At 37.3% G+C, this 19,082-nt stretch overlaps 1 protein-coding gene and 1 long non-coding RNA gene across 8 annotated transcripts in view; both read left to right on the top strand.

Annotated features, from left to right (window-relative positions):
* LOC309797557 overlaps positions 1-19,082 on the top strand; it is a 104,669-nt gene that overhangs the window by 22,635 nt on the left and 62,952 nt on the right. The window lies entirely within an intron of this gene.
* LOC309797553 (ankyrin repeat domain-containing protein 26-like) overlaps positions 2,331-19,082 on the top strand; it is a 62,843-nt gene continuing 46,091 nt past the window's right edge. For 2 of the 5 annotated variants that reach the window (XR_014292702.1, XM_082646046.1), the window contains exons 1-5: positions 2,333-2,834; positions 5,897-5,990; positions 8,017-8,115; positions 8,733-8,761; positions 8,854-8,926. Coding sequence is in view for 3 of the 5 variants with exons in the window: in XM_082646046.1 (XP_082502172.1) it covers positions 2,736-2,834; positions 5,897-5,990; positions 8,017-8,115; positions 8,733-8,761; positions 8,854-8,926 (394 nt within the window). In the remaining 2 variants the exon portion in view is untranslated. Of the gene's footprint in view, positions 2,835-5,896; positions 5,991-8,016; positions 8,116-8,732; positions 8,762-8,853; positions 8,927-19,082 lie in introns of all 5 variants that reach the window. The other 3 variants (XM_082646045.1, XM_082646047.1, XR_014292703.1) reach the window with 3 other exon arrangements.

Here is a 19,082-nt window from a genome sequence, read left to right as displayed (position 1 = left end):
AGAATATATCACAAAAATTTTAATACTTACTTATCTAATGCCTCTGGGAAGTTTGTGGCTCCTATGATGATAACTCCTTCGTTGGGCTTAAAACTATTATAAAAAAAAAAGGACCTTTTCATTGAAAATTAAAACAGCACACATGTAGAAATGTTCTATGCAAAACAGTTTATCGTCAATCTTACTAACAGCAAAGAAAAGGGATTGATCTTTTTAATGCCCAAAATGATAAGGCATCTCTAATTGTGTTCTTAAAATGCCAGTGCACTTCAATAAAAGTGTTAATAATAAATCACCAGGTCATCTGTGGTTACATACCTTCATAATAATTTTTCTAGTTAGGAAGAGATGACCTGACACAAAAAGCTTGAGTCCCCGACTAATTTTTGAAAAACATTTTCAAGTTTACCAATTCAAATTATTTGCTCCTAGACTTCCAGAATGTCTTATATGACTTTAAGAAACAATTTTTTGATCTACAGCAACACTCAAAATAGGGTTTTATATTTCTTTCGTACATCATAGTAGTACTTAAAAATGCCTTATAATTCCATAATCACATAAACATTCTCTTCTACAATTTCAAACTTGTCTTTTCAGATTAATTTTTGAAAAGGAGTGTTCTTGTAGTCTCTTGAGTTGGTGTTTTACAATCAAATCTTTTCATTAAACTTAAAAATACTTTTTGCTATAATATCCAGGAAATGAATATTTGCACATATTCGTGAAAGAGTATATTTTATATCCTTAAACAAATGTTGCAATATATAATCGAAAAATTGAATCTCATAGTTTTCTTCCCCAGTCTTGTTTATATTTTCAAAAGTTCAGAACTCTGCATAGGTTTGCATCATTTAATTATACCAGGTTAGTATATTTTACAGATATTTATCTTAACATCATATGCTTTTCCTGAATAAGTTTATCTATTACTAATCCAAATGCACTTATCCAAATCTTTCTTCTAAGTCCCCTGGGTGCCTCAAATTTGTTATGCCCCAAACTGAAGACATTGTCCCTGATGCTTTCCTCTTTCCTGACTCTTTGTAAGCTACTCTGTCATCTGTCTTCCCCATCCTAGTAGATAACATCACTGAAATACCAAAGCAGGAAAAATCCTGGACTCCATCCCTCCCTGAAATCACCACATCCTGTTGCTCATCAAGTTCAGTATTTTCTACCTGCTTACCATTTTTCATTTCCTATTACTTTCTCACTTATAATTTTGAAATGCTCTTTTCTAGTTTTGCTCCCCTGATGTTCATCTTTACGTTGCTGCCAGAGTGACCTTTCTAAAATATATTTGTGAAGATGTAACACCTCTACTTATGTAGTGGATCCCCATCACATGAAGGAGAAAGTTCATGTTCTAGGAGGACACTTGCTTTTTTTGGTTTGGCTCTGATCCTCCAGTTTTGTCTCTCCATACCATTCCCGGTAACTGTGTTCTAGTTTTCCACGTGACTTGTTATGTTGTTTCATGCCTCGTCCTTTTGCTCAGGCTGCCTTTTCTAGAATCCCCTTCACATCCCCGCTCTACACTGTGTGTGTCTTTTAAGACACAGACCTGTCTTTGCAGCATTTCCTGAGCTACCCAGATACAGCTGACTCCTCTTTCCTGTGTGCCCTTCCTGTACTCTGTTCACATCAGTTGTAGAGCTTTTGAATGATACTTTGCTGTTCTTACTTGTTTTCATGTAGCTCTACTTCTCCTGGAATACAGAGCAGAATCGGTCTTCTATTTATATTTCCAGCTTTTCTCCCAGGATAGTGCCGATGATTTGATAGATCCAGTAAATGTTTGTGGTCTTACTGATTGATTGAATGACCAAATGAATGAATATGATGTTTTCTGGAATGAGGTGTTTGTTTTGTTTTGTTTTTATAGGAAGGAGCAACAAATCCAGAAATTGGAGAAAAAGAAAATGATACTGATATTGAACGTGCTCCATAGGAGCAAACAGATCATAACAATTTGACTTTTTTTTTTTTTTTTTTTTTTTTTTGCGGTACGCAGGCCTCTCACTGTTATGGCCTCTCCCGTTGTGGAGCACAGGCTCCGGATGCGCAGGCTCAGCGGCCATGGCTCACGGGCCCAGCCGCTCCGCGGCATGTGGGATCTTTCCGGACTGGGGCACGAACCCGTGTCCCCTGCATCAGCAGGCAGACTACCACTGTGCCACCAGGGAAGCCCAATTTGACTTCTTTTGATGGAGCTCAGAAAAATAATAGGAGTGGTAATTTAGTGAATATTTATGAATTTTTTCTATGCTTAAAGGCTAGTCTAAAAACATCTGAAGTGTCTAGATCCAAATATAGTATCCATTTCTTTCTTTTTTTTTTTTTTTTTTTTTGTGGTACGCGGGCCTCTCACTGCTGTGGCCTCTCCCGTTGTGGAGCACAGACTCCGGACGCGCAGGCCCAGTGGCCACGGCTCACGGACCCAGCCGCTCTGCGGCATGTGGGATCTTCCCGTACCAGGGCACGAATCCGTATCCCCTGCATCGGCAGGCGGACCCTCAACCACTGCACCACCAGTGAAGCCCTTTTTTTTTTTTTCATTTCTTTTTAAGTATGTTTCTTTTGCTCCATTTCTTCAGAAGTATCCCAACTACTACCAACTTTTTCTTCCTGAAAATGCCTCAACCCTCTGAAATTCTTTTCTGCTACTTTATTTTATTTAAATATTTGTGGATGGAGATAGACATATATGTATTTAAAATTCATAGTAGTAAATGTTCTCATTAATGTATCTGTGGCTGCATTTTACAGATATGATGTCAGCATTAGGATTAGGAGAAGAGGAAGGTATAGAATCACCTTGGGATTCTGAGGTACTGTCTTCTATTATAATTATTTTTTTTTATTTTAAAATATAAGCACTGAATGATGTTAAAACATAAAAGGGGGGGGTGCTTTGACTTTACTTTCTCACCTTTGCAGTTGCCCATCAAAATTTTTTCCTTACATTTTTAACCTGTAATTAATTAAATAATTGTGTGCTAAGTATAATATCTACCACATAGTGCACTTTTGTTAATTTGCAAGATTCACCTAATGAAACCAGTGTAGCACAGAGCAAAAACCAAGGCTTAGAATAAGGAATCAGTTTGGGTTCTGAAGTTAAATTTATCTAAAAACTGAAGCATTATTCCAGGTCAGCCTATGGCCAAATGTATGTTTCTTTTTTCTTTTCTTTTTTAAAAAAATTTTTGTTGGAGTCTAGTTGATTTACAATGTTGTGTTACTTTCAGATATACAGCAAAGTGAATCAGTTATACATATATCCACTCTTTTTTCGATTCCTTCCCCATATAGGCCATTACAGAGTATTCAGTAGAGTTCTCTGTGCTATACAGGAGGTCCTTATTATTCATCTATTTTATATATAGTAGGGTGTATCTGTCAGTCCCAGTCTCCCAAGCAAATGTATGTCTCTTTGGTACATATGGATGTGTAAAACTCCTAGTGAGGTTCAGAGAGAAACAGGTTGAAATGTAGTTTTTTACCACTTAGACCTGAAAAAGATAGTGCCTGAGACTTGAAAGTATTAGTACATTTGGATTTTCAAATAGATCTGCAAGGAACGTTTCAAGAGAAGCAAAAGAATGGGGAATAATAAGTATGTGGCATTATAATAACAACAGTTTGGTTTAGCGATGTTTTAATAAGTACACACCATTTTGGATAAACTAGTGTGCGTTGAGTACCTTTATGGCAGCCATACTTGAAGTAACGTAAATATAAAGTAATGATGACCTGTTGTAAGGTGACAGCTATGGAAAGAGATAAGAAGGGCCTGATCTGTTAGACCTAGGCAGCTGCTGCAGTGATACAGCACTGTGTTTAAAGTCAAAAGACATGGTAGCATCCTGGTTCTGTCACGAGCTGTGGGATCTCGGAAAAACTTGTCTACCCTGGTTGAGCGTCAGTGACGTCCTTCGTAAAAATGGTACTGGTACCCACTTGTCAGGTAGGTGTAGGGAACAGATGTGGTAAGAGCTGTGAACACACCTTGTAAACTGTAAAGGGTGCTATAGAAATGTAAGACAAAAATGATCACAGTGCATGGACATATATACACTACCAAACGTAAGGTAGATAGATAGTGGGAAGCAGCCGCAGAGCACAGGGAGATCAGCTCGGTGCTTTGTGACTGCCTGGAGGGGTGGGATGGGGAGGGTGGGAGGGAGGGAGCTGCATGAGGGAAGGGATGTGGGAACAGATGTATATGTATGACTGATTCACTTTGTTATAAAGCAGAAACTAATAAACAATGATCACAGTGGCAATTAGTGACTCACTAAATGCTGGGGCACTTTTTTAAAACCTGAAGGACAATAAAATGACAGTAGTGTTAAGAATAGGAAAATTAGAACGGGCATGTGGATTTCTAGCTTGGGGTATGTTAAGTTTCTATAGACTGTTATCGGAGATCTCCTATAGGTATCAAGTGCTTTGGTACTTGAGGTCCTCTCGACATTTTAAATGTTTTGATCTTAAATAAATTCCTGTTATTGAATACCAACTATATACTGGGCAGTTAGACACTGACTGTACCAATTGAGGGGTAAGGCTGTAGTGGTGGGAACATAAAACCCAACAGGAATCCTTTATAAGTCACTGTTAAGTCCTTCATGTAAAGAAAATGGAGAGAGCTTCCCTGGTGGCGCAGTGGTTGAGAGTCCACCTGCCGATGCAGGGGATACAGGTTCGTTCCCCGGTCCGGGAAGATCCCACGTAGCGCAGACCGGCTGGGCTCGTGAGCCATGGCCGCTAAGCCTGCGCGTCCAGAGCCTGTGCTCCTCAACGGGAGAGGCCACAACAGTGAGAGACAAAGAAAATGGAGAATGTTACGTTAGACAACATTGAGAGAGTTTGTAGTTAGGATGGGGATGGGAGTGGGAGTGGAATTTAGGTAGTCAGAAAAGATCTGCATGTGAGAAAAGCTACCAAGGGGAGGATGGGAAGGAGCCAATCACTTGAGAGTCCAGGGGAGAGACATTCTGGACAGCGAGAACAGTGGATCCCATCTGTTCATCATTACACTCTCGCATCTTGGAAGGACCAGGAAACAGGAAGTGGGGTAACTGTCCTTACAATCACTTTTATCATTGTTGTTGTATGTAGAAAATAAAATGTGCATAAGAAAAGCTTGGCACATTTAGATAATTAATAAATAAAAGTTCTTATTCTTCCCTTATTAAAGCTTGCTGTACTTTTTTGAAGAGTTGCATAACTATATTTAAATTTTCTGCTATGATTTAGACATAAAAGTTTTTCTTACTACTTCACTATTTTATTCAACTATTTTTCCTATCAATAAAAATTTTATCAAATAACAGATTCTTATAAGCCCTTGTTTACCTAAATGAAGCAGCTTCTACAGTGTTCTGTTTATGCTCAACATGACATACTTCATGGTTTCTTTTCATGCCAAGTATATTAATTTAATACTAAAAAATTTCTGTCTTTAGAAATATTTTAAATTTATACCAAGTGTACTTATTAAAGAATTTAGTTAAACACATATTTTTTAAAAATACTCTCTTCTTTTGACAAAGAATGTAAAGTAGAGTTAGGTGTTGTGAAGTTAATTCTTTGCTGAAATGTGCCTGTAAGTCAGGCACATTTTTTGTCTGTGAAAATTATTCTTCTGGCTTTCCATGCTCAGTTTACAGAGTCAGTAGCCAAATGAGGATAAAAGATAGACTTGATCTAGAGAGTGTATATGAAGTTTTCTATTTCAATGTTGGGGTTTTCAATGCATGCTTCTCTTATTTTTAAATCTAATTGCTTGTAAAGTAGGAAATTTTTAAAAAGTAGGATATTTCCAGCTATTAGAAGGGGATTAGGAAAGCTTTATGCAACTCATTATTAATATCAATTTTAACAGAGTATCTCTGAGAGACTTCCAGAGAAGTATGTTGATCATTTATCTGGAGCTGCAGGTCAAAGAGGAAAAAATATATTAAATGGACAAGTAGAAGGTAAGAACTATATTTTTATGAAAAAGTCATTTGACAGCATGTTGATTTAAAATGGGAATTCTGATATATTCTAATAGCCAAAGAAAATCACCTGTCGGTTAAGAGGAAGAATCATTCCTCACACTGATTTCAAGTTGAACTGAGCCTGTCTCATTCTGGAAAAGAAGTGCTGTATCAGAAGAACTAAGCAGCTACGTCTTTTTTTCTTGTCAAAAATCCATCAGCAGTTTTTAGGCAGTTTTTATTTGGCCAAAAAGCAGTGCTCGAATACTTAACTGTGTGGTGTGTTCTATTTAAGCTCTGAGTGTCCAGATGTTCTTTTGTAGACAACATGCCATGATATAATCATCTATCTCCATGTCTGTTACCAAGTTACACTGTGAAGTGTGCCACCCTTTTGAGGTGGTCCTCAAAGACACAGTTTGCTTGTTGTTTAACCAAGTGTCCTAAAGCATGTACCTGAAGTTATATCATTTTTTATTCTAAAAAGCTATGCAGCTTATACTCTGAAAACTATTAAAAAACATAACACTGTTGATGCAAAAAAAAAGAAAATCACCTGTCAAATGCATAGTGAGGAAAAAGACGAGAAAAGGAGGGAAGCTGTGTATCTTATCTGGTGTCAGCCACAGATTAAATTGAGAGTCCCCTTTAAGGAGCTAAATTATTAGTTCCGTTTCAAGGTACTCTACAACCTAAGGAAAGTTGGGAAATGAGGAAGAGGAAAGAAGGACTAAAGAATGAGAGAGGCAGAGGTTACAGGGAGTAAATGAAGGAAAAGGAAGCAGGGGTCTGTGGAGGACGGGGGCAAAGTAAAATAGGTCTTTAGAAAAGGGAAGAGAAGAGTATTTGAAAAGTGAGACAAATTTGAAGTGAGCTTCCAGCACCGAAACTTGTCAGAGACGAACAGCAAAGCTTTCCCACTCTTACTGTGGGAATGTAGAAGCAGACTGATAGGTCAGAGTTTCTCAAATTTTAATTAGTCCCCTGGGGACCTTGTGAAAAGTGCACATGCTGAGCAGCAGGTCTGGGATTGTGCATTTCTGACAAGCTCTCAGAGTAGCAAGGGTGTAGGCTTGCACTGAGAGAAATCTGGAAGAGGAGCCACTGGATAGTTCAAGACAGAACAGGATCAAGGAAAAGCATTATTTTGTTTTTCTTTCTGAGTGTGTTTATAGCCAGAGGGTAGCAAAGCGTTGAAGTAGAACTTATAGATGTAAGGTGCCACTGCTAAGCAAAGAGGAAAAAAGAAGTGGTGGGGATGATCCATAAAAAGAATGTCAAAGGGGGAGAATTAAGACCACAGATCCAGAGACTACCTTTGAAGAGGAAAGAATATAGTGAAAGGAAAGAGGGGGGAAAGAAGGGTGTTAGGGAGGTGATTGTGGAGGTGATGAGGAAACTTGAGAGAACTCTCGTTAGATGACTTCAGTGTATTTACACTGAAACAAGGTTAGGTCATTGCTGCTCCAGAGAATACTGGAAGCAGGAGTGGGTGCTAGAATTGAGGTAAACCCCAGCTCCTCCTTGTAACTATCAGGCATCAAAGATATATGTTGTGTTGGTATGTGTTATTCAAATGAGATTAATTTGAATATGGAAGCATTGGCTGTTTTTTGTTTTTTTAAGATAGGTTTGTGGTTTTTTGGCTGCTTGGCTTGGCATGTGGGATCTTAAATTCCCCAACCAGGGATTGAACCCGTGCCCCCTGCAGTAGAAGCATGGGGTCTTCACCACTGGACCGCCAGGGGAGTCCCTAAGATAGCTAAATTTTTGATGATAATTGTTTCACAAAAATCCTTTTAAACATTAGCATGATATACTGAAACAAACTAATTTTGGAAACAAAAGAAATTAATAGGGTTCATTCCCTAAATGCTAAAATTGTTATTTTCAGTAAATACTACACTGATTTTGAAATATGAAAGATTTTTAATATCTAATAATTCTGTGGCAGTAAAATTTACTTTTGCCTTTTTGATAATCGTACTTCGATGTTGAAAACTTATAATACGTTATTTCTTAGATGTGCCTTATATACCTTCTTGCATGAGTGGATCGAGAAACTTTAAGATGACTAAACTAGAGGATCCAAGAAATGTAGGCATACCAGTAGCCCACATGGGTATGGAAAAACATGAATATTTTTATGAACTATTATTCTACAAGTGTATATCCAAGCTGATCAGTTCATAACCCTTTCTCTGATGAGAAATGAATTATACATTCAACTGAACTGTCATCCCAACTGTGCACTTCCTAAATTACAGGACAAACTGAAGAACATGACAAATACTTGTAGTATAACGGTGTAAATGATGCTGCTGTATTGCATTCAAGATATGCTGTTGCATTTTACCATCAGCTTTCACATTTACCTTCTCGGGGTCATGATTTGTTGCTCTGATTAAAGATCACTTTTCTCCTCATCAATCAGCATGTTCACATTGGTACATGTGCATTTTTCTATTTTATAAAGGCTTTTGGAACATAATCTTCCTTTTGAAATCTTAACTGCATGTTTTGTTAAACCTGTACTCCTATTTTTTCTTCAGTATCTATAGTGGATTCATACGTCTGTCTTGTTGCAGTCCTAACTTCCCCCAAGAAACAAAACACCAAAACCTAAAGTATTCACTGCCAAGGCCAAGCATGAGGGTTCTGCTCAGTACTAACTGCATGAATATATAGTTGGCTTTCATAGTTACGTGTAATTGATTCTATGTCCCTTTTGCCTTTTAGATTCTCCTGAAAAATATCCTCACTTGAAGGTAAAAACTTATATTTTTGTCTTGAATTATTAACTACAGATTGTATCAAATGTACATTATTTATTAATCAACTTGTTTCAAAACCCATTCAGCCTGCAGTTGGAGTGAAAGATTCTGTTCCTAATAAAGCAGTAGGAATGAAGGATTTACAAACAGCCAGATCAGGTAAATTTTGCAGTGCAAATTTCACTCTGGAAAGAGGTACACTAAAATATTTGAAACGCTCACAGCCTTCATATTCCTAATTCTTTTTTCTTTTGTTTTTGCAAGTTTAATTGAAGGATTTGACATAAATAAGGCACATGTTATTGTTGGTATCCATGTTTTGAAAAAAAGATATTTACAAGCATAAGAAAAAGATATTTTTAAAATGTAAGCTTTAACTCAGATGTTTCTATGTACGTTTCAATACCCTAAAGTTCTCAGTTAGGAATCTCTGTACTTCTTAGGGATTCTCAGAGGTTAATTATTAGATTCTAAGATTTTTCCAGTTTTATAAAATGCTTATTTGAATTCTGACCTTAACCTAGAGTAAAGCTTCACTTGCTAACATGTCAATTGTATTTCAAATTTAATTATTTCATTTTAGTGGTGTTACAGGGATGAGCTTAAGCCAACCAGATGTTTTGATTAGCAGACTCTGTGTGTGTGTGTGTGTGTGTGTGTGTGTGTGTGTGTGGTCTTTGATTATTAAAAGTGGGGGAAAGTAATCATACCTTAATGACGATTTGATAGACACAATCTTGTAAAACAGTAATTCTGAAAGTTTTGGGCTTTAAGATCCTTTTATTTATTTGTTTGTTATTTTTTATGATGCAGATATAGGATCCTTTTATACTTTTAAAAATTATTGAGAATTCCAAGGAACTTTTGTTTAAGTAGGTTGTATCTACTGATGTTTACTGTATTGGAAAATAAAACTGAAAAATTTAAAATACAAGCACACACAATCATACATTCTATTAGCCATTAGAAGTATGATGTTATCACATATCTTGTCTCTGGAAAACTGCTCTGTACACTTAAAACAGAATGAGAATGGAAATAACGTTTACTGTTATTTTGAAAATAGCTTTGACCTCTTGGACCCCTTGAACGGTTGAGTCTTGGGACTCCAGGGATGCTCAGGTGACACTTGAGAACCACTGTTTTAAACCAATTACAGAGCTGATGGATGTGAAATGATAAAGGGACACTTGTGATGAAACAGGCTTTAAACTTTCACTTTTACATTTCTTGCTTTCTTCTTTGATTTGTCTTTTTTTTAATGTATACAGCAGGTTCTTATTAGTCATCAATTTTATACACATCAGTGTATACATGTCATTCCCAATCTCCCAATTCATCCCACCACCATCCCCAACGCCCTGCGGTTTTCCCTCCTTGGTGTCCATACGTTTGTTTTCTACAACTGTGCCTCAATTTCTGCCCTGCAAACCAGTTCATCTGTACCATTTTTCTAGGTTCCACATATATGTGTTAATATACGATATTTGTTTTTCTCTTTCTGACTTACTTCACTCTGTATGACAGTCTCTGGATCCATCCACGTCTCAACAAATGACCCAATTTCATTCCTTTTTTATGGCTGAGTAATATTTCATTGTATATATGTACCCCATCTTCTTTATCCATTCGTCTGTCGATGGGCATTTAGATTGCGTCCATGACCTGCCTACGGTAAATAGTGCTGCAGTGAACATTGGGGTGCATGTGTCTTTTTGAATTATGGTTTTCTCAGGGTATATGCCCAGTAGTGGGATTGCTGGATCATATGGTAATTCTATTTTTAGTTTTTTAAGGAACCTCCATACTGTTCTCCATAGTGGCTGTATCAGTTACATTCCCACCAACAGTGCAAGAGGGTTCTCTTTTCTCCATACCCTCTCCAGCCTTTGTTGTTTGTACATTTTCTGATGAAGCCCATTCTAACTAGTGTGAGGTGATACCTCATTCTAGTTTTGATTTGTATTTCTCTAATAATTAGCGATGTTGAACAGCTTTTCATGTGCTTCTTGGCCATCTGTATGTCTTCTTTGGAGAACTGTCTATCTAGGTCTTCTGCCCATTTTTGGATTGGGTTGTTTGTTTTTTTAATATTGAGCTGCATGAGCTGTTTATATGTTTTGGAGATTAATCCTTTGTCCGTTGATTTGTTTGCAAATATTTTCTCCCATTCTGAGGGTTGTCTTTTTATCTTGTTTATGGTTTCCTTTCCTGTGCAAAAGCTTTGAAGTTTCACTAGGTCCCATTTGTTTATTTTTGTTTTTATTTACATTACTCTAGGAGGTGGATCAAAAAAGATCTTGCTGTGATTAATGTCAAAGAGTGTTCTTCCTATGTTTTCCTCTAAGAGATTTATAGTGTCCAGTCTTACATTTAGGTCTCTAATCCATTTTGAGTTTATTTTTGTGTATGGTGTTAGGGAGTGTTCTTATATCATTCTTTCCATGTATCTGTCCAGTTTTCCCAGCACCACTTATTGAAGAGACTGTCTTTTCTCCATTGTATATCCTTGCCTCCTTTGTCATAGATTAGTTGACCATAGGTGTGTGGGTTTACCTCTGGGCTTTCTATCTTGTTCCATTGATCTATGTTTCTGTTTTTGTGCCAGCACCATATTGTCTTGATGACTGTAGCTTTGTAATATAGCCTGACGTCAGGGAGTCTGATTCCTCCAGCTGCGTTTTTTTCCCTCAAGACTGCTTTGGGTATTCGGGGTCGTTTTTGTCTCCATACAAATTTTACGATTTTTTGTTCTAGTTCCGTAAAAAATGCCATTGGTAATTTGATAGGGATTGCATTGAATCTGTAGATTGCTTTGGGTAGTAGATTCATTTTCACTATATTGATTCTTTCAATCCAAGAACATGGTGTATCTCCCCATCTGTTGGTATCATCTTTAATTTCTTTCATCAGTGTCTTATACTTTTCTGCATACAGATCTTTTGTCTCCCTAGGTAGGTTTATTCCTAGGTATTTTATTCTTTTTGTTGCAATGGTAAATGAGAGTGTTTCCTTAATTTCTCTTTCATATTTTTCATCATTAGTGTATAGGAATGCAAGAGATTTCGGTGCATAATTTTGTATCCTGCAGCTTTACCAAATTCTTTGATTAGCTCTAGTAGTTTTCTGGTGGCATCTTTAGGATTCTCTATGTATGGTATCATGTCATCTGTAAACACTGACAGTTTTACTTCTTCTTTTGCAATTTATATTCCTTTTATTTCTTTTTCTTCTCTGATTGCTGAGGCTAGGACTTCCAAAACTATGTTGAATAATAGTGGTGACAGTGGACATCCTTGTCTTGTTCCTGATCTTAGAGGAAATGCTTTCAGTTTTTCACCATTGAGAATGATGTTTGCTGTGGGTTTGTAATATATGACCTTTATTATGTTGAGGTAGGTTCCCGCTATGCCCACTTTCTGGAGAGTTTTTATTATAAATTGGTGTTGAATTTTGTTGAAAGCTTTTTCTCCATCTATTGAGATGATCATATGGTTTTTATTCTTCAATTTGTTAATATGGTGTATCACATTGATTGATTTGTGTATATTGAAGAATCCTTGCATCCCTGGGATAAATCCCTGTTGATCATGGTGTATGATCCTTTTAATGCATTGTTGGATTCTGTTTGCTAGTATTTTGTTGAGGATTTTTGCATCTATATTCATCAGTGATATTGGTCTGTAATTTTCTTTTTTTGCCGTATCTTTGTCTGGTTTTGGTATCAGGGTGATGGTGGCCTCGTAAAATGAGTTTGGGAGTGCTCCTTCCTCTGCAATTTTTTGGAAGAGTTTGAGAAGGATGGGTGTTAGCTCTCCTCTAAATGTTTGATAAAATTCACCTGTGAAGCCATCTGCTCCTGGACTTTTGTTTGTTGGAAGATTTTTCATCACAGCTTCAATTTCATTACTTGTGATTGGTCTGTTCATATTTTCTGTTTCTCCTGGTTCAGTCTTGGAAGGTTATACCTTTCTAAGAATTTGTCCATTTCTTCCAGGTTGTCCATTTTATTGGCATAGAGTTGCTTGTAGTAGTCTCTTAAGATGCTTTGTCTTTCTGCGGTGTCTGTTGTAACTTCTCCTTTTTCATTTCTAATTTTATTGATTTGAGTCCTCTCCCTCTTTTTCTTGATGAGTCTGGCTAATGGTTTATCAATTTTGTTTATCTTCTCAAAGAACCAGCTTTTAGTTTTATTGATTTTTGCTATTGTTTTCTTTGTGTCTATTTCATTTATTTCTGCTCTGATCTGTATGTTTTCTTTCCTTCTGCTAACTTTGGGTTTTGTTTGTTCTTCTTTCTCTAGTTCCTTTAGGTATAAAGCTAGATTATTTATTTGAGATTTTTCTTGTTTCTTGAGGTAGGCTTGTATAGCTATAAACTTCCCTCTTAAGACTGCTTTTGCTGCATCCCATAGGTTTTGGATTGTTGTGTTTTCATTGTCATTTGTCTCTAGGTATTTTTTGATTTCCTCTTGGATTTCTTCAGTGATCTCTTGGTTATTTAGTAATTTACTGTTTAGCCTCCATGTGTTTGTGTATTTTTTGTTTTTCCACTGTAATTCATTTCTAATCTCATAGTGTTGTGGTCAGAAAAGATGCTTGATATGATTTCAATTTTCTTAAATTTACTGAGGCTTGGTTTGTGACCCAAGATGTGATTTATCCTGGAGAATGTTCTGTGCGCACTTGAGAAGAAAGTGTAATCTGCTGTTTTTGGATGGAATGTCCTATAAATATCAATTAAATCTATCTGGTCTATTGTGTCATTTAAAGCTTCTGTTTCCTTATTTATTTACATTTTGGATGATCTGTCCATTGGTGCAAGTGAGGTGTTAAAGTCCCCCACTATTATTGTGTTACTGTTGATTTCCTCTTTTACAGCTGTTAGCCGTTGCCTTATATATTGAGGTGGTCCTATGTTGAGTGCATATATATTTATAATTGTTATATATTCTTCTTGGATTGATCCCTTGATCATTATATAGTGTCCTTCCTTGTCTTTTGTAACATTCTTTATTTTAAAGTCTATTTTATCTGATATGCGTATTGCTACTCCAGCTTTCTTTTGATTTCCATTTGCATGGAATATCTTTTTCCATCCCCTCACTTTCAGTCTGTATGTGTCCGTAGGTCTGAAGTGGGGCTCTTGTAGACAGCATATATATGGGTCTTGTGTTTGTATCCATTCAGCAAGCCTGTGTCTTTTGGTTGGAGCATTTAATCCATTCACGTTTAAGGTAATTATCAATATGTATGTTCCTATGACCATTTTCTTAATTCTTTTGGGTTTGTTTTTGTAGGTCCTTTTCTTCCCTTGTGTTTCCCACTTAGAGAAGTTCCTTTAGCATTTGTTGTAGAGCTGGTTTGGTGGTGCTGAATTCTCTTAGCTTTTGCTTGTCTGTAAAGCTTTTGATTTCTCCGTGGAGTCTGAATGAGATCCTTGCCAGGTCGAGTAATCTTGGTTGTAGGTTCTTCCCTTTTATCACTTTAAGTGCATCATGCCACTCCCTTCTGGCTTGTGGAGTTTCTGCTGAGAAATCAGCTGTTAACCTTATGGGAGTTCCCTTGTATGTTATTTGTCATTTTTCCCTTGCTGCTTTCAGTAATGTTTCTTTGTGTTTAATTTTTGCCAATTTGATTACTGTGTGTCTCGGCATGTTTCTCTTTGGGTTTATCCTGTATGGGACTCGCTGCACGTCCTGGACTTGGGTGGCTATTTCCTTTCCCATGTTAGGGAAGTTTTCGACTATAATCTCTTCAAATATTTCTCTGGTCCTTTCTCTCTCTCTTCTCCTTTTTGGGACCCCTATAATGTGAATGTTGTTGCGTTTAATGTTGTCTCAGACGTCTCTTAGGCTGTCTTCATTTCTTTTCATTCTTTTTTCTTTTTTCTCTCCTGCTCAGTGAATTCCACCAATCTGTCTTCCAGGTCACTTATGTGTTCTTCTGCCTCAGTTATTCTGCTATTGATTCCTTCTAGTGTAGTTTTCATTCCAATTATTGTATTGTTCATCTCTGTTTGTTTGTTCTTTAACTCTTCTAGGTCTTTGTTAAACATTTCTTGCATCTTCTCGATCTTTGCCTCCATTGTTTTTCCGAGGTCCTGGATCATCTTCACTATCATTATTCTGAATTCTTTTTCTGGAAGGTTTCCTATCTCCACTTCATTTAGTTGTTTTTCTGTGGTTTTGTCTTGTTCCTTCATCTGGTTCATAGCCCTCTGCCTTTTCATCTTGTCTATCTGTCTGTGAATGTGGTTTTTGTTCCACAGGCTGCAGGATTGTAGTTCTTGTTTCTCCTGTCTGCCCTCTGGTGGATGAGGCTATCTACGAGGCTTGTGCAGGTTTCCTGATGGGAGGGAGTGGTGGTGGGTTGAGCTGGGTGTTGCTCTGGTGGGCAGAGCTCAGTAAAACTTTAATCCACTTGACAGCTGATGGGTGGGGCTGTGTTCCCTCCCTGTTGTTTGTTTAGCCTGAGGCAACCCAACAGTGGAGCCTACCTGGGCTCTTTGGTAGGGCTAATGGCAGACTCTGGGAGGGCTCACGCCAAGGACTACTTCCCAGAACTTCTGCTGCCCGTGTTCTTGTCCCCATGATGAGCCACAGCCAACCCCCGCCTCTGCAGGAGACCCTCCAATACTAGCAGGTAGGTCTGGTTCAGTCTCCCGTGGGGTCACTGCTCCTTCTTCTGGGTCCCACTGGACACAGTATTTTGTGTGTGCCCTCCAAGAGTGGAGTCTGTTTTTCCCCCAGTCCTGTCAAAGTCCTGCAGTCAAATCCCACTAGGCTTCAAAGTCTGATTCCCTAGGAATTTCTCTTCCCATTGCCGGACCCCCAGATTCGGAAGCCTGATGTGGGGCTCAGAACCTTCACTCCAGTGGGTGGACTTCTGTTGTATAAGTGTTCTCCAGTCTATGAGTCACCCACCCACCTGTTTGGTATTTGATTTTGCTGTGACTGTGCCCCTCCTACTGTCTCATTGTGGCTTCTCCTTTGTCTTCGGATGTGGGGTATCTTTTTTGGTGAGTTCCAGTGTCTTCCTGTCGATGATTGTCCAGCACCTAGTAGTGATTCTGGTGTTCTCACAGGAGGGACTGAGAGCATATCCTTGTACTCCACCATCTTGGTTCAGCTCTTATTTGTCTTAAGAAATTGAAATCTGACAATTTTACTTTCGTTAAAAAAAAGAAAAATATTTTTGTTATGTATTCATTTCCTGTGTCATGGCACTGTATGCTCTTTGGATCTAGTGTGGACCTAGACTTATCCTATTTTTACCAGGAAACAATTAGTCACTCAAGGCTATCATTTCTTTTGTAAATTTATGATATTTATCCAAGCCTTAAAAAATGAGTTCTGAAGATATTGGTACATTGAGGAAAGACCATCTCATTGTATTAAAGTAGTACCATTCATTAAAAGATTTTTTAAAACCCATGTCTCTTGAACACACAATACTGTCATGCATATTTAAACACAAAATAAATGGTTAGACATAATTTTGTTAATGAAAAAATTTATATGTTGAAGAAACGTAATTATTAATAAAGCTCTTAAGGTATACAGAATATGTAATAGAGATTGATGAGTGAATCAAAGTAAGTAACACTAGAAAATTAAAAATTAGAAAAACATGAGAGGCAATAGTTAACGTATCTATATGAATGGCAATGATGTGTAAGGTACAATAAGCCATGAGGGAGTAGTGTGTTTGAGGGGAGAGGAGGACATGGGACTGCTTCTCTGAAGAAAGAATTTGTTCAGGTTAGTCAAATTTGTATTAGTATTCACATTCTAATAAACGGAAACTTTGTTTTCAGATTTTTCAGGTTGGGATTCTGCTAGTTTGTGGCTCAATAATGAGACTTGTCAAAGAGCCAGGCATTTGAAAGTTGATGATAAATATCCATTTGTGTCACAATCAATGACCAAAAATCAGTCAGCATCCACAGAATTTGGACAGATGACCTTAACAGATAAAGAAAAGATTAATATCGGAGTGTTGTTTCTGTTAGGGGATTACACGCTTCTTGACCTGTGTGAGTCACAACTGCCAGAAAACAGAGAAAGCAAACAATGTAATAAATAAGCACAGAGCACTCAACCGTAGGCCACCTCGGCATGGCTTCACCATAATCCTGATGTTTCCAAAATCATTTTGTGGCAAAATCTGCTTTGTGTCTACTCCTTTTATTCAACCTGCAGCGAAACGTCTTTTAGCAAGACGTTTGCATTCTTCCTCTGAGGAAAGCAACATAATAAATAACAAAGGGAATTAGGAGAGAGAATAGGTTCATTAGGCTAGTATTTAGCATACACCTGAGAGTGGGTAGCAAGATTATATTTAGAACTTTGGGACTAGTTGGGAAACCTAGGCAGACATCTGAAGATTCCCTTCTCAAAATGTAGTTTCTTAGCTTTATTTTTGTTTAGCTCTGAATTCATTAGTATTAGTTATAACTATATTCAATGTAACGAAAAAAGCACCTCCAAAACCAAATACTAAACTATTTCTTGTATTTTGTATGAGTTTATATATTTTAGAATTGGCTTTCCCAGCAGTAATGGGAGTCATTGGGGATTGCTACATAGTCCCTCCTTCTTAGCTGTGTCCACATAGTATATCAACTTATTATTTTTAATGAATTAATAGTTCACAAGGGATATTGGTTTTAAGGAGTGCTGATCATTTAAAGATAGTGTAAGGAAAATCAATTCTAATTCTACTAGGATGCCCAGTCTATTGATTAACCACATCTAATATATGTTCTACATAAATACCGATTAATTTAGTGCCCTTAATCAGTCATATGATCAGGGCTATAGTAATAAATCATACACTGTTTTCTTTTTCCAGTCCTATAGTTTTATCTTCTTGTCTTTCCTTACCTGTGGAATTAATGTTACATTTACAAAAGATTCTCAGTTATCTCCTAGAGTAGTGACTACAAGCTATAAACTCAAAGTTTTTTTTATCTATACAAGTGACTTGTTTGCTCTCATTTCTCCATGAGCTTGGTAGGTCCAAGAAGCACAAATTCAAATGAAACACCTACACGAGCCCCCTCAACACAGGAAGATGTGAAACAGGAAAACTGGAAACTAAATACAAGCAACTTAAAACAGTTCATGCAGATCATTTCTCTTCTCAGTTGATACCTTTTATAAAGTAATAAGCAGAGTCTAGTTCTTGAGGGGCCCAGGATTCGTGCATTTATTTATTTAATAAAGATTTATTCTATGCTGGGTCCTGGTAATTTTATATCCTAAATATTTCTGGAAACAGTTCCTCAGTGTAGGCCTGCATCATCTTTTTTTTTTTTGCATTATAATGCCATCAAATTCTTCTCCCTCTATTTATTTGTATGGCCTTCAAATTCATCCCTCCCGCAGCATTTAGAGTGATCTATCTCAAATGCACCAGTGATCGTGAACCACTCTTTAAAGCATATTAATGTCCAGCCATCTTAGAATGACACGAGGCTTTCGTAATCTAACTTCTACCTGACTCTCCCTCTCTAGCCCTTTCTGTCTGTCCTTTGCTCTGGAATTCTGAACTGCTGGTGATGCTCTCTCATCTATCCCTGTATTTTAGACAACTATTCACCCTGTTTTATGTATGCTTCTCTGCCTGTCTTGCTACAGCTTTCCATGCTCTCTCCCTTTCCTGCCCTCTATTCCCTTGAATCTGACTGACCTCACTGTGTAAGTCTCAGCTCAGGCATTATCTCTAGAAAAGCCATCCCTGACACCTTTTATCTACATTCTTCTTTAAACTCCATGTTTAGTACTGAGTAGGAACTCAATAAATAATTATTGAGTAAAATAAAGACTGTTTATACAAAGATGATTTCAAGAGATTGTCCTCTACAGTCTAGAAGCAAAGAGGATAGACGTGAAGAAATAATTTACAGTTCAGGTGATGAAGATACACTAGAAAAATCTATAAAGTACTAAGGTAGCTACTAGGAAAGAGATACCTATTTGGGGAAAGAGAGCTGTAATCAAGGAGGACTTCACAAAGCAGGCTGAGTCTTAAAAGGTGAAAAGAACTTTGTCAGAAGAGTAGAGGAAAACATTTCAGATTAAGGAACTGATAAAAGCATGAAAAGTAACAGTAATTTTGGAAACCATGAATAACGTTGCAGTTGAAGCTTGGTGTGTTGTTAAATAGGTACTATTATGAAGTAGAGAACAGAGTATATTGTGATTTTCTATGTTTGTCCTGTCTTTTTAAATTTTGTTTGTTTGTTTGTTTTGCATACACGGGCCTCTCACTGTTGTGGCCTCTCCCGTTGCGGATCACAGGCTCCAGAC

The sequence above is a fragment of the Mesoplodon mirus genome, assembly GCF_964341445.2.
Source record: "Mesoplodon mirus genome assembly, contig: HAP1_SCAFFOLD_717, whole genome shotgun sequence".
Classification (NCBI taxonomy): Eukaryota; Metazoa; Chordata; class Mammalia; order Artiodactyla; family Ziphiidae; genus Mesoplodon; species Mesoplodon mirus.
The sequence above is the reverse complement of the archived record's forward strand: the minus strand, read 5'-3'. Positions and strand labels throughout refer to the sequence as shown.